The 14,516-nt window shown below is 44.1% G+C and overlaps 1 protein-coding gene across 3 annotated transcripts; it reads right to left on the bottom strand.

Annotated features, from left to right (window-relative positions):
• Positions 1-5,651: 5,651 nt before the first annotated feature.
• TNIP2 (TNFAIP3 interacting protein 2) lies at positions 5,652-14,345 on the bottom strand. 3 transcript variants are annotated; one of them, XM_049833364.1, is made up of 6 exons: positions 13,708-14,345; positions 10,980-11,285; positions 8,973-9,056; positions 8,162-8,443; positions 7,665-7,784; positions 5,652-7,175 (listed from the first exon to the last, which is right to left on the bottom strand). In XM_049833364.1, the coding sequence occupies exons 1-6, from the start codon at positions 14,185-14,187 to the stop codon at positions 6,894-6,896; spliced, it is 1,554 nt and encodes a 517-aa protein (XP_049689321.1). In that variant the 5' UTR covers positions 14,188-14,345; the 3' UTR covers positions 5,652-6,893. The 3 variants fall into 3 exon arrangements, with proteins under 3 accessions (XP_049689321.1, XP_049689333.1, XP_049689323.1); XM_049833376.1 differs by having other exon boundaries at positions 5,653-7,175; positions 14,098-14,345; XM_049833366.1 differs by lacking the exon at positions 13,708-14,345 and adding an exon at positions 13,236-13,698 and having other exon boundaries at positions 5,653-7,175.
• Positions 14,346-14,516: the final 171 nt, after the last annotated feature.

Here is a 14,516-nt window from a genome sequence, read left to right as displayed (position 1 = left end):
CTCCCAGGTGAAGGTTTGCTGGCCTTGCAGCAGAGGACATGTGTTGCTGGAGAGCTGTCACTGGGAAGGAGACCTTCCCCGCTGCTGTTCCCAGGTGGGCCTGCACAGAGGTACCCCAACATGGGGAAAGATACGCCCCTTAAAAACATGTCCTTTCTTGTGCCCACCACGCGTGTGTGTAACAGCTGCTGTTTCAGTGCATCACTTAACTGTTTGGAGAATATGGCGTGTTTTAGGGGTCAAGCCATGTTGTGAGTAAGGAGGGTCTGGAAGATACAGCTGCTGGTGGACCTCTGCCGCGCTCACCTCTGTGCTGTTCTTGCTCCTCTGGGTCTTTGCTTTGACTGTCCTGTTGTGACATGTGAGGGGCAGAGGTGAGCTTTTGCGAAGTGCTCTAACAAGTCTTGGAGGCCATTAAGGATGGGAACTGCTCTAGCTCTTGTTTTCTAGGGACCCTACACCAGGTCTCTGATGGGGCTTGCTTGGTGGCTCTGGCAGCACAGAGCAGTCAGTGCTCAAGAAGTTCCAAAAATGCACCCAGGAGGTGCGTCTCATGGGTAACAGATGTTCCTGCTGGTAAGGATCACCCACTACTGAAGTTTAGGGATCAGATTAGGACTGTTTTTTGTGGAGGGTGGAGAGGCCCCTTATCACAGCAGCTAGGATCAAAGGAAGATCCCTTTCTCTCCAGAGATGTCTGGTTCTGGTCTGCCAGCTGTTGTTAGGGGTGGCACATGGGAGAGCTCTGTCCTTCCACACAGGGAGGTAAGAACAGGCCTTGCAGGAGGTGGAGCAGGTAGTCAGTGCTGAGGTCCGAAGAGAGGCTCAGAACCACTAAATTAGATCTGCATCACTGAGGGCAAGTTCAGACGGTGGGAAGGAGGAGTAGGATGCTCTTTTAGGCTGTGCTGAGCTGTGGTGTGTATGAGTCACTTCACAACCCACCAAGTCCCCCTTTCTCTCGGTAGGTTATGTTCTTCCTTGAATGTCTGTGAACCTTTGCATGCCTCTTTGGATGCCTGAGCTTCCTTGAGATGTGGTGGTGATCGTCAGAATGAGGGCCGATTCCTCTGTGGGTGACTGAGCTCGTTTCCTTACTCCTTTTCCGCCTTGTATGAGCTGGGATCACTTAGTCCAAGCAGATGCGAGCTCCTGTCACTTCCCCCACCGTGTGTCCCAAGAGAGATGGAGACCCTGCCCTGTAGCATGGTCTGAGACCTGCTTCTCACCGGGTAGGAAAATCTCCAGGGCTTTGAGCGGGACTAGTCACAGTGGGGCTGCTCCCAGAGCTGGTATGTCTGCCTGGGGCTCTCCTCCTGGCCCCAGGGCCCAGGTGGCAGGCGCAGGTGGCTGGCTCGCACGAACCGCAGCTGGCCCAGCCCAGGGAGGGCTGCGGGGGTGCGGGCACAGCTGGAGGGAGACCACAGGTTGGCACCTTGCCCTCCGTGCCAGCAAGGCACCATTGCCTTGGCGTGGGCTCCTGTCTCGGCAGAGGAGCTAACGCCAGGCATCGCCCAAGTCCGGATTGCCTTGGAGCAGGACGCTGAGCTGTGAGACCCACTGTCCCGTTCAGCCATGCCGGTTTGGGCTGTGCAGGGGTGGTTTGGGACGTGGGTGGAGGAAGCCTGGCTGCAGCAGGAACCCAGCAGCTCAGCAAGGTATGAGGTGTGCTAGTGCTGGCCGAAGAGCTGGCGGGGCAGACGCAAGGCTTGCCTGGTAACTCGTGTGCCCCTCTTGTAAAAATCGCCTGTGATATTTGCATGTAACCAAGAAGGTGTTTATCGGTGATTTAAAAAAAAAAACAAAAAAAAACACAACAAACTCACGCATGCTTTTTGTATGGAGACGGATTTGACAAAGAGGTTGGGTGAATGCAGGGTGGGGGAGGCGGGGAGAGAAGGGTGCAGTGGTGATAGGGAGGGGATGGAGGTGGATCTGCAAGTGCTGCACAGCTGGGTCCCACTGCTCTTTCCTCCCTCCCACTCCTTGAGAAATTAGAGTGCGAAAGCCTCAGGCAAGGTGAATTCGTGTGACACCGAGGAGGTGGGCGTCAGCACGAGCAGCCAGAGCTGCCCTGCTCGCGGGTGCTCGGTCCATCCATCAACCAGGTCTCCAGAAGATGTGCTGGAGGACCGGCCTCAGGAAGGACAGTCAGGGGAACAAGTGTGGTTAAGCCAAGTACATGCTTCATGTGTTTTGGGGGTGGGGGGGTTGTGCCTTCTAGAAATAAGCTGTCTCATAACCCACCATCTAGTTCAGTGCTGTTTGCAGTGGAGCTCCATGTGCTATGGAAATAGCTCCAGTTCCTGAGGGATGCTATGGGCCACTATGGACGCCATACATCCAGTGCATATTGTGAGGAGTTCCTGCACCAACAGCTTCTTACCAAATGTAAAAAAGGAGGAAAATGAGGAAAAAGTGGACGTACTAAAGAGAAAGGGGAAGAATGCGCTGAGCAGCAGCAGGAGTGGAGGCTGTGCTGCTTGGCATAGTTGGTGCCTTTCAAGAGCCCCTGTTTCGGCAGTTGCTGCGGCACCTTGTAAACTCCCTGCCCCAACCTTGTTGGAGCTCTGACCCTCCAGCTAGGACAGCCCGTGGCAGGGAACACTTCAGTGAGGGTGCTGGGCTGCGCTTTGCCCTTAGGGAGCAATTTGCAGCATCAGGTGAGAAGGCAGGAGTGCTTAACCCGATAACCCCATCCCTCTGCTGAGGTCCTGTTGGGTTGACCTAGTGCCTTGTAAGTATTTCTTATGCTTTAGGGTTTTAGCTGAACCCCTCCAGCTAGTAGCTACTGGAGCATGGTACTAGGAAATATTACTACAGCATACTTTGAATTCACATAGATTTTGTAGAAAAAGCATTTGAGACTTCCCTTTTTTTAGAATGAGAAGCACTGCTGTTCTGAGTATAATGGTGTGGCATCTTGTTTGGAATTTCCCTTGCTTTCTATATATACACACGCAGCGAAGCCACAGGAAATGGAAGTTTAAAAAAAAATACCATAGAGCATAGGTATCTTATTCTTGAACAAATTTTCTTCTTGTAGTCGGTTTTATTATTAGTGAGCACTTCATCTTGAGGCATCATTTAAGGCTTGTTTTAAAAGATGTGATGTCCTAAATCATTGGAGGGGGAAGCAGGCATTACCTTAAAACTTGCAGAAGATTTGAGAAGCTTTTTAGGCTCTATACTGCCCATGCTACAGAAGACAGCATTATTGTTGATCTTCTCTCCCTTGGGGCTTTTGGGGAGGGGACCAACTTCTGGGGCTTCTCCCAGTTGTACTTTCTGAGATTCAGTGAGTTAGTCTAGCCCACAGTTGCTGTCGTGGTTGTGTGCCAAGGGCCTACTTCTGCATGGCAACCAGCATAGTTATTAGTAAACAGCATTTACTTTAAAATCCCAAGCAAAATACATTATAATTAGGTCCAGGACTAATGAGAACCAGCTTGCCAGCACTTGGAGGATATATGGTCTGAAAACCTCGTTGTTGGTGAGACAGCTGCTCAGGACCTCTGAGCTCGTCCTGGGTCTGAACTCAAGCTGGTTTGGAGACCAAAACTGAGGGAAGGTAATTTAATGAGGGAGAAATTTTAGGAGAAGGGACGGACTAATTATGAAGGTAATTGGTCAAATACATCTTGGCAGCTCTTAACATGCCAAGACACATCCTGCAAGTGCCAGAAGAGACAGTTATCCTGCCTCCTCCCAGCTTCCCTGGACTTACAGAGGTACCTCTATATTTCTTCTAGTATTGGCATGCTTCTCCAGTACGGGCATTGCTCACCAGCAATGAGAGGTTTACAGAAGCCGAAATGGGCATTAACTTTGCCTGATAACAGGGTTCAGTTATCTTGGATGCCTTTTGTTACCAATACAGCAAATAAGGAACCAGGTCCCATATGGTCACATAGTTTTTCTATATCGTTTTAAGAGTCTCTCATGTGAGGACTTGTTTCTGCAGTTTTACAGATGATGTGTGTTTCAGTGAACAAGTGTAGTACAAATGGATAACGAAAGTTCATAAAGTTTATGCTATTGAAGTTCCTTTCATTTTATGCAGTTACTTTCTTACTCATATGCCTTTATTGCTTTCTTTTGGGAAAGGAACTGGGTTACTTTTACTGTTTAACCAAACAAGACATGCACAATTTGGACGGCCATCCAAGTGGCAGAGAACACCAGTGTGAGGCCAGAAGGAGCTCTCCTTAAATGTAAAGGGTTCAAAAAAATCCTGGGAGCTCATGGCTGCTTTCACTTCAGTGTTGGGGCAGTGGAGCTGACAGGTTTTATTCATTCTGGTCTACAAGTTGAGGAACCTGAACTGTGAATGTAGGTGGTGGTGGTGGTAATTGCTTGGGATGCCTTGATGTGTATGCTTTGACTGGCGAGGAAAGGGCAAGTAAAGATCTTAGTGTTTCTTCAGGAGATCTACCAGTCATTTTGGAAAAGTCAAAGCACTAATAGACAAGTTCTCTTAGGAGGAATAGTTTATGCCCTATAATCTGAGACAAACATTTGCATGTAAGACACTGGTAGTTCTTCATAGTGTGTGTAACCGATTTCTTGGTTAAGCCAAAACAAGAAAGAAATAGGTAAGGCTTTTTGCCAGCTGGAAAAATAAAACTCAGTAGGAAAAGGTGAAGTAAAATAGCTCTGAAGTGAGGTGTTTTTATACTGAAAACCAGCAGATCTGTCCTAGATTTTTGCCATGGGTATTCAAATTCCAGTTGTCATTTATTGCACAGCTTTAGGTGGTAGCTGTGATCTGTAACTTCACCTGTTTGTGCCTGTTGGTCCAGCGTGGTCCTCGTTGTAGGTATATCCAGTTTCCCAGCACTGAAGTGCCCTCCTTTCCCAGGACTCATACTAATCTCTGCTTTGACTGGGCACTAACCCACAAGAATAGGTACTACTAATTTCTGGGTACTGCAGATTCTCCTATCTAATTCTTGCATCTATTTCTAATAGTTGTAGGTCAGTCTGTCCCACTGTACCCACAGGGATTAACAAAAGGGGAAACCTATAGCAGGCGTGAGCTTCTGATGTATATTAAAGCAGCGATTATCTCAATGCAATAAAAAAACCCAACACTGCCAAGATCTAATTCACCTTATTGTTGTGTTTGTAACTGTCTTCTAATGTGAATCACTAAAAAAAAAAAGTCTAAATTCTGCTGTATCAATCATTGGTGATACAGTTTTGATGTACACTGAAGCTGTAAACAAGGTTTGTCTAATGAGAACAGTCTGAAACAGTAAGATTAGCTTATGCCACAGGAAGTTTAATCATACGTTTCTCAGCCTATATTCTGTGGGCTGCATTTGATCTCTAAGACCTTAAAAGGCAATGTATAAAATGGTCACTAAAAAAAAAGAAGAAAAAAAAATAAAAATCTCTGCATGTTTCTGCAAGTTGTGTTGGGAACAAGCAGCTGGTAATCAATCACAGGTTTGCAATCAGTTAAAGATTAGATTAATAAGAACAATTGCACCTGCACACTGCATGCAATGGCCCATGCATCTTTTTTGGCAATATCCCACCTAAGACAACATTGGCATAAACCATCGTCTTTCTTTGGGGCTGCAACAGGATCCTGAACAGGAAACATCAAGGAAAATATCCACAATCTTCCTAAAGTGTAGTACTGGGAAGGAAGCAAAGCAGAAGACAGGAGTGTTGTTACACAAAGTAAATTTTTTTAATTGTGAAAGGTCCTGCTTGCAGTATGCCTTTACTTTGTATCCCCTCCTTAACTCCAGCTCTGACATGGTGAGAAACACTTGGAGCCAAGGCTGAAAAAAACCTGTGGCTCTGTTACATTTGTACACTGTAACTTCTGATACTTCTCAAAACAGCCCCCTGTGATTTGTTGAAATTATTGTCAGTGTAAGTAGGGTAAGAAGACGTTTAAGCTAGCACTGGCATAGTCACAGACGTGTGGTAGGGTAGGGCGTTAATGTGCTCTCATGCATCTGAAAGGTCATTCTTCCTCACGTAAATGAGGAGTGATTTTTCAACATGTGTGAAAATAGTCTGAGACACTGGTTATCACTGAAGTAATGAAATAACTCTTAATCTGAAACCATGACATTTAGTTAGTCCTTAGTATAGTTACTGGGACTATTTCACATTTAAATACTTGCACTGAAAGAGAGATTTTTGACCACTTTACTAATGTAGTAAAACAACTGCACAACCACTTTTATTATAAAAATAATCCTTAGGTAAAATAGGAATACAGTCAATAATTACACAAATACACATTTACAAATGTGTAAAATAGTTACTTATTGCACAGAAAAAATAAATATCCCTGTACATTGTTTCTGTGCAAGAAGACAGGCTAGTTTTAGTCAATAACCAGCCCTTTTACGTTTTCTTCACTTCTCCTGATTTCAGTGGAACACAAGAATTTTCGGATGAGATGTCTGAAAGTTCAGCCTCAGTAGACTGAGAAAATAATACTTTCGCTTTTAATCCAGATAAAGCACAATAAGATTTTTTCCTATCTATCTTCTGCCAAAATGCTTCTCCCCTGTTCTTCAGCCTACGTTTTTGGAAGAGGAGGAAAATTTCAAGTTCAGTAATTTTTTTCACAAGACTTCAGACTGCTGTGAAGAATTAGACTCAAATACAAGTCAAGCTGCACTCTGAAGCTAACTATCACTGTAAGTTTCAGTTTAGTTTGTAGTAGAATTTGCATTATTCTTGCCTTCCTCACAGTTAAAAATAGTTCTTCATAAAAACACTTTGCTTTATCTTGAAGTCTTTCATACAGTCCAAGAGAAGGTGAAATCAAATAAAGAGGTAGATATTGTTCATCCTCCTAATTCCTAAGAGTTTTACTGTCTATAAAGTAGTGATCGGCTTACACGCTTCATGTCACGTGGTCACTGACAACATTCAGCAACATGCTTGAGGAATTCATCACTGAGTTCATCACTGAAAAACCTCATACAATGAGGGCATCTAAGTTCACCCTGTGCCCTGCCCTCGGATCCTGAGCTTCCATTGTTCGCAGGAGGAGAAGCTTGTTCAGACTGTGAAGATGTTCTTCTCAAGCCTGTTTGGCCTGGGCTATTGCCTCGTAGATGTTCAACGTTCGTCTGTACGTACATATGATTTTGGTTACCAATGTGAACTCTGAAATGACTACTTGTGTCTCTTGAGTCCTAGAAAGAGAAAGAAGAGCTCTTGGAAAAAGATGAAGTAAAAAGATATTCTTTAACAGACTATTTCATCACCTTTATCTGAAACACTGCTCATGTTTTTATCAGAAGATTTGTAAATAAAATATGCATCAGTTTTTGCAGTTTTATTAATAGAGTTGTAATAGAAGGCTTGTAGAAAACACAGAATATAGCCAGTATGCTACTTTAAAGATGCCACTGTTACAAGCGTCATGGCCTTCCTTCTAAGAATTCACCCTTAGTATGTTGATCCAAAGTAGAAGGGAAACAGACTGGAAAGGGGTATTACATGTGTATTGGGAAACATCTCCAGTAGAACTGACTATGAAATAATGTCAGTTTTGATAGCTGCCCTGAGCTGAAATGGTTTTAGAAGTACTAAGATTTTTTTAAAAATCTATTTCAAAGCATATTTTAGTCCTGAATCCTGTTGACATGTTTAATTGAGAAAGTAGGATGTTGCTTCCTTACCTGTCTTCTTGCTAGCTGGTGCTGCAGACACGCAACTTCTGCCTGAAGCTCTTGTATTTTACTCTGTGCTCGTTCTCTGTCTGATCTTTCAGATGTGAAATCATCTTTATAAACTAGGACCTGAAGAATAATTATTATGTTAATATTTTATAAATTAGAGCATTGGAAGGTTAGACTAAAAAGTTGAGGCTGTGATTCCTTTGTAAATACTCATTCTGAGGATATCAATATTATCTTCTCTACCGTATCTGTACTTTAAAGCTATTTGTATTTCTTTTTCAGACCTTTCATATTTTGTATTAAATCCAGCAGAACTGCATGCAGTTCTTTAAGTAGTGAGTTTCCTTTAAATCTGTGTTGTTAAGTATCTGTATAGCCAAATGTGGCAAGACAAGTGGCAAATGTCAAAAGAAATAATTCATTTTTTCCCCCTGGGACTTCAGTGATCTGGGGAGAAACTAAGAATTCCCACCTCTAGGAAAAAGAAACTTAATGACCTGTTGCTCCAGCATTTGTATGCGCTCATTATCTCCTTCACTAGCCTTCTTCACATCTTCTAATTCTCTCTTTGTTTTTATGCATTCATTCATTTTTTCCTCCAGTAGCTTGTTTAACCGGAATATCTCCTTGTGCATCAGGTCAGAATTCGTTTGTGCTGAAGTTATGCCATGCTGCTGCTCCAGTTGAGACTTCATCTCTTTTAGCTGCAAGTGGAGTCGCTTCACATACTCATCCCTACTCGCATCGTATTTCTGCCATTTTGCATTTAAGTCTTCCACCTGAAGGATTACCCAGGAGAGTTATGAAGAACATGAAGACACAAACTTCCAAGCTTTCACAGACTGTCTATATGTGCAGGACCAAAATTCTCTAAAAGACAATATAATATGCTGACTCAACCGCTGATTGTGGCTGAGCCGCTTTACAGGTGAGCAGAAGATTATCGTGCTGTAAGCCAGGCTCTTCACGGGCAGCCTTCCCCATTTGCCAGTCCATAGGGACGGTATTAAATAACATGGAATGGGGGGGTTGGCCGTCACTGTGGCCCTGGTGATGCATGGAAGGAACACAAAAATTTTCTTCTGCAGTGTATTTTTAATAGCAAAACCCCAATACATTAAAAACAATGTAAAAAGTTGTTCTTAGCCAAGGGAACAAAGACAATGTGCCATGTTGAAAGGACTAAGAAAAATTTTGGACTCGCATTAAACTGTCCATTAGATTAACCAGGTCTTACCTATGCCAAATTTACTGTAATTCAGCAATACTCAAGCAAATCTTAATCTTGTACAGAATGAAAGTACTCACGTGAGCTACTTTTTGTTTTAACATCCTGTTTTCATCTTGTAGGTTGCAGATAAGAGCTTGAAGTGAAGTTTCATTGTCTAAAACCTGTAATTTTCAGGTAAAGGGAGCATTACTTTAACATAAAAATCCCAAATGCTACTTAGCTATGCTGTTAAACTCTAAGTAATCTTTTTTTTAAAATTCCTCTAAAACTATTTGCTAAATACATATATCATTTCTATATAGTATATTTCTAAATACTAATAGTATAGCCTACAGTTTTTGTTATTAATAAGCAGAGCAAAAACATACTCAGGTTTTTACTACCTTGCTATTGCTTTTAAATAGGTGTGTGGTGTCATAAAAACATACCTGTCCTACCAAATTCTGAGCCTACTGAAGGTAACAAGAAAAAATACCACACATTTTACATGCATGAGGGTCTACACTGATGAGAATAGAGCTTAACAGTTTACACGAACTCCTTGGAAACTACTTGTTTGGAGTGGGGGAATGCATGACAAAGACACAGATATGCCTTCATCTTGCTTTGTTATTACTGTCAATTTTGGCCACTACTAGGAAGAAATTACTGAGGGGGGGGGGAAAAACCCTGCTTGCTAAATAATTGACTAAAATGATACCCCTTTTTTACAGTTGTGACATCTGCTTAAAAAACCCCCGGTGTATGTGAGTAATATAGAACTCTTTTGTACAAAATTCCCTAGAATCAGCTAGTAATTGCATCTGAAATTTCTCTTCTTCAACAGGGAAGTCCCCACCGTACAAGGTTAGCTGCTTATTACATATATCAAAGTCAATCAAGTTTCCTGTCTATCAATTACATGTAAAATATCTTAATACTAAATGCCTCAAGTCCCTTAAAAAGTCATTTTTTTCCTTATATCTGGTCAACCTCTATTTCTTACAGGTAACTTTGATGTGAATAAGTTTTCTTTGGAAATACTCCTGGGACGTTTTACAAAGTCGAAGTGAGCGATGTATGGTTTATCATAAAAGCATAGATGAGTGGTCATGTGAAACACAGCATTACTACTATGTAGCAGTAAGAACATGAGACACAATTATTCTTTTTTTGTGAGAACTGGCTGTAGCATCCTACTCAATGCTCTGATCTGTTATTGAGGGTGGCACCTCTAGTGTTATTTCCTTATGGTATTATCATGAATTACCTAACAACTCTGAACCATGATGACTTCTGGAAAAACAGAATAACATGATCTACCTCTATCCTATGCTGAAAAGCTTCAGCTAAGGTGATGCAGCAAAGCCATACAGCTGTTAGCAAAGTACACCAAAATCCAGGTGTTTCTTTGTGCCCCTCAGTAGCATTTCTGCCACCTTCCTATCATGAAACAATTTTTCTAAACATCCCTGCTGGAGAGAAACATTGCCTGGCACTGGGAGGCCAGGGGGGAACCCCAGAGCCAAAAAGAAAAAAAGGTAAGACACCTTGACTCATTCTTCCCTAACCAACTTTCCATAGGTCTGTACTGCGTGTGCAAAGCCAAATCCTGATCTGAGAAGACCATGTGCTATAGAGTTCTTCATATAAACACTACTTTAAAATACCTCTAGTTTGTTTTATGATTTACTTGTTTAAACAAGTAATCAGGAGATACCACCTTCAAAAGCGCAGCACCATCTAGTGATGCACAGAAGCCTGCTGCGGTATAAAGAAGGTACAGTCTCCTGTATATGCAGGGAAGAACGGTAATCATCAAATTGCTGAGGTTAGAAGGGACCTCTCAAGATCCTCTGCTCTCCAAAAAAAGCCTCTGATGATGACATAAGTGAGATGGCCAAAATGCAAGTGACTGACAACTGCTTCCATCCTAAATTTTTGGTACTCGGAATTATTTAGAGCTTGCCATGGTAGTCTTTTCACCCTACACAAAATTATTTAAAGGGATGTTTCTCACCACTCCCCAGTTACAACTATCACATTGTAATTAACACCTCAGAAGCTAATAAGACCTTAAAGAAACATAGTAGCAGTAAGAATACCTGATTAGATCTTTCGGTAGGTATCTGGTCATCTGAATTCCCCTTCTCTTTTCTTTGCTTCTCTTCTAGACATTTTGCCAGATGTTGACACATTTCTGCTGTGGATGCTAATTTGCGTTGAAGTTGATGAGTTTCATCAGCGAGTGAACGGCACAAAACATCGCTGGTGGCCTGAGCCTTCTCTCTCTCTGCCAAGCTCTTTTGAAGTCGTAAGATTTCTCTCTCCTTTTCATACGGAGGCTGATTTATCATCTGCTGTATCTCTCCGTTTTTCTCCTCTAGTTGCTGATTCAACTTCTGTACTTCCTAAACATAAGGGGGAGGGGAAGTTATTTAAAAGCAAAGTGAACTCAAAAGCCAAAATATGTATAAGACTGAATTCCATACTGCAGTAATGCCATATTGTTCCTAAACTCACTGCAAAGTATTTAAAAAGTAAAATAAATCCATTTCATTTCTATATAATCACTTGACCTTGGAACCGACAGATCGATCAGTCAAAATCAAGAACTGCTCAGAGAGCTATACAAGCATTTCCTAGTCAGTAGAATGAAGAAACAAGCAGCCAAAATTCAGGAAGATTTTATGAAAAGATAGACAGGAGCAACAAACTAAAGATGGAACTTACAAGGAACGAATTAAAGGAATAACTATGGAGACTGAGAAATGCTTACTGGTCCTCCATTCTAAACTACCAAAGATTTTCCTGAGGGGTAAAAAAAAAAAAAAAAAACAACTGGAAAGTCATCTTATCAAAAACCAGTGAAGCGTATTCATTGCCTGGCATTGTCATAAGGACAAAGCAGCAGGAACACACACAGCAACCTTCCCACGTAGGAAAGGATAAGTGACAAGGACAAGCAAACAGAAAATTAAATCCATGTGGCAGCAATGACTCTATTTTGGCCATAGCTGACTCTCCAAGCTATGTGAGCAGGTTGGGCATACTCTTCTTAGGAGACAACTGTGTATCTTGTTGCCATGCATTCTTGTTGAATTGGAAGCTCTGTGGGATCATCAGCATGGCATTAAGTTAATGTCTCTGCAGGTGTCTGGAGTAGGAAGAAGTTTGTTTGCTGACTGGGGTAAACCACTTTGTAGTACCATGCATCTGAAGTACACCAGTCCTGACTTTGTCAAAAACAGCTTGTGCTCGATATCCTCAAAAAGTAGCGGATGCTGATAACAGAAGCCTCTGCAGCACGGCTCCTGCAGAATCAATGATGCCCTGGATGCCAGCATAGACCATGAGACAGGTACAAGCTTGACTCTACCCTTCCAGTTCTTCGGGAGGGCTAATAGAGCTGCAAATCACAGGGAACACTCTTCTTTGCCAGCATGTAGGCCTCTGACTTCACAAAATGTCTCTTTTTTGGTGGTGTTATTTTTAGTGACAATGATTTCAGTGTTTCTGATTTGGGCATAAAATATTTTTATCTAAAAAGAATAAAATTAATATCTAACTTACAGAAACAGTACTTGTTCTTATTACTGATGTTTAAATTTTTCAGCATTGTGCTAAATTTCCCTTTTCCTATAGATTAAAGACATGCAGCATCAGACTTCAAAATATATTCAGATACCACAGGTTTGTCATCTGTCTGCAAAGTGTCAGTATGATCACCTCTTATTACAAATTTCCAAACTTGAACTTCTCTAAGTGTGTTTTAGGTGAGTGTCATACATGGAAAATGTTTTGTATAAGCATTAGGTCAAGAGATTACTTATGACCAAAATACTTGTTTCAATTTTAAGTACTGCTTCTGGGTTTGGAAATTCCTTTATGCAGCTTCATATAGAAACAAATGCTTTAAAATTCTTTAAGTATTTCAGACTGAACGTGGGAAAGTCTTAATGACAGTAACAAAAATAGCACTTGTGGCGGATGGGAGGGGATGCAGTTTAGAGACTTTTTTTTCCCCTGTCATGAAAGATACCGATTTCCCTAATCTATCTCCTCACAATCCAGACTTGCCAGTTACTTCTCCAAGTATTAACGTGCTGCCTTAATGTCAACAGGAAAATCCATCTTTAAGTGCACTTCAAAAAAACCCACTGTAACAGAAAAACCAGTGGCATCAGTTGTTTATCTTACAGAACAAAATGTTGCATCTGATAAAGAGGAGGGTCTTCAGTAAGTAATACGGAACTTCCAAATTTAGGGGTTTTTACTATTTTTCTTTCTCCTCGTGAAAATAGTTGCATGAAGACTCATAATGCCACGCTAAGTTTTTGTTTTAGGATTTTATGGTTTACCTCCTTGAACTTAATGCGGTGGGAACTACTGTTGGATACAGATGGCTGAATTGCTTTGGGCACAGTCCAACTCTGGGCGCAGAGCGACAGAGCCAGTCCTGCCAAACGCACCAGCATTGCACTGCGGGGGTCGAGACGTTTGCTCTCTGGTCCAGGCTCTGCCACCACCCACGGGCCGTGACAGCGGGCAAGTCACTGAACCCAAGTTGTCGGGGCTGGTGCCTGCGCACCCCCATCTGTCTCCATAAACGCGAGTGAGCAGTCTGAATGCAAAACGTCTGCCTCCTCCGTTCAAGACGGCCACGGCTGGGCTCACTGCACTGAAATCGCTCGTTTTTGCTGGAGCGGAGTGCGGAAACGCAGCTCCCGCCGTGCACGCTGCTGCCGCTCCTCGGCTCTACGCGCACCCTTTCGCCCGGGCGAGGCGAGGAGCTGCCCGCCCGCGCTCTTTCGAGGGCATTCGCGGTTTTACCTGGCTCAGAGCTTCCACTCGTCGCGCCGAGAGTCGCTCGCTGTCCCTGAGCTGCTCCCTGGCCTGGCCCAGCTGCTCCAGCAGGCTCTCCACCAGCGAGCGGGCCGGCTCCGCGCCCGCCGCCCCCGCCTCGCCGCCCGCCGCCGGCTGCGACGGCTGCTGCCGCTGGGCCAGGCTGCTCCGCAGCTCCCGGATGGTCGCCTCCTTGGCAGCCAGCTGCAGCTGGAGGTGCTTCAGTTGCTGAGCGGACTCGTGGTACAAGGTGCAGAGCGCGTTGTACCGAGGCACTTTATTCTTCAGGCTCCTGTTTTCCCGGTGCAGCTTCTCCAGCGTCTCCTCCACCTGTTTGAAGCGGGCCACCAAGGGGTCCGTACTGCTACCCTCGCTTACCGAGCACATGGCCGGGGAAGGTGAACCGCGGTCACGCTGCTGCCCCTTCTCTTTCTTCTCCAGGGCGAGCAGTAATGCTGCCAGGTGCATATAAACCCGCAGAGGAGCCAGGCGCGGCCGGGGGCGCTTGTTGTTGTTGTTGTTGTTGTTGCCGCTGCTGCTCCTGCTTCGCTCTTCCGCCTTCCCCGCCGGGGGAGGAGGACGGCCGCCCTCCTTTAAGGGCTCGCAGGGCCCGCCCGCTCGCTCGCCCTCCCTCTCTCCTTCTCCGCAGCTTTTCTACGCCGCGGGCCGGCCCGGGCCGCGCTCCGCCTCTGCTGAGGGGGGAACCCCGCCGCGGGGGAGGGCAGCGCTTTCCACACCCCCCTGCTGCCAGCGGGGCGGGGGGGAGCCGGCCCCGGGGGTAAGGTTGGTCGGGGAAC

This window comes from Accipiter gentilis, chromosome 3 (genome assembly GCF_929443795.1).
Source record: "Accipiter gentilis chromosome 3, bAccGen1.1, whole genome shotgun sequence".
Taxonomy (NCBI): domain Eukaryota; kingdom Metazoa; phylum Chordata; class Aves; order Accipitriformes; family Accipitridae; genus Astur; species Astur gentilis.
The sequence above is the reverse complement of the archived record's forward strand: the minus strand, read 5'-3'. Positions and strand labels throughout refer to the sequence as shown.

Coding starts and splice junctions, on each gene's coding strand:
- TNIP2 (XM_049833364.1), bottom strand. CDS start 14,187: ATGCACCTGGCAGCATTACTGCTCGCCCTGGAGAAGAAAGAGAAGGGG. Junction 9,057..10,979: donor CTACCGAAAGATCTAATCAG/GTATTCTTACTG, acceptor TGAAAATTACAG/GTTTTAGACAATGAAACTTC. Junction 7,176..7,664: donor ACCAGCTAGCAAGAAGACAG/GTAAGGAAGCAA, acceptor TTCTCTTTCTAG/GACTCAAGAGACACAAGTAG.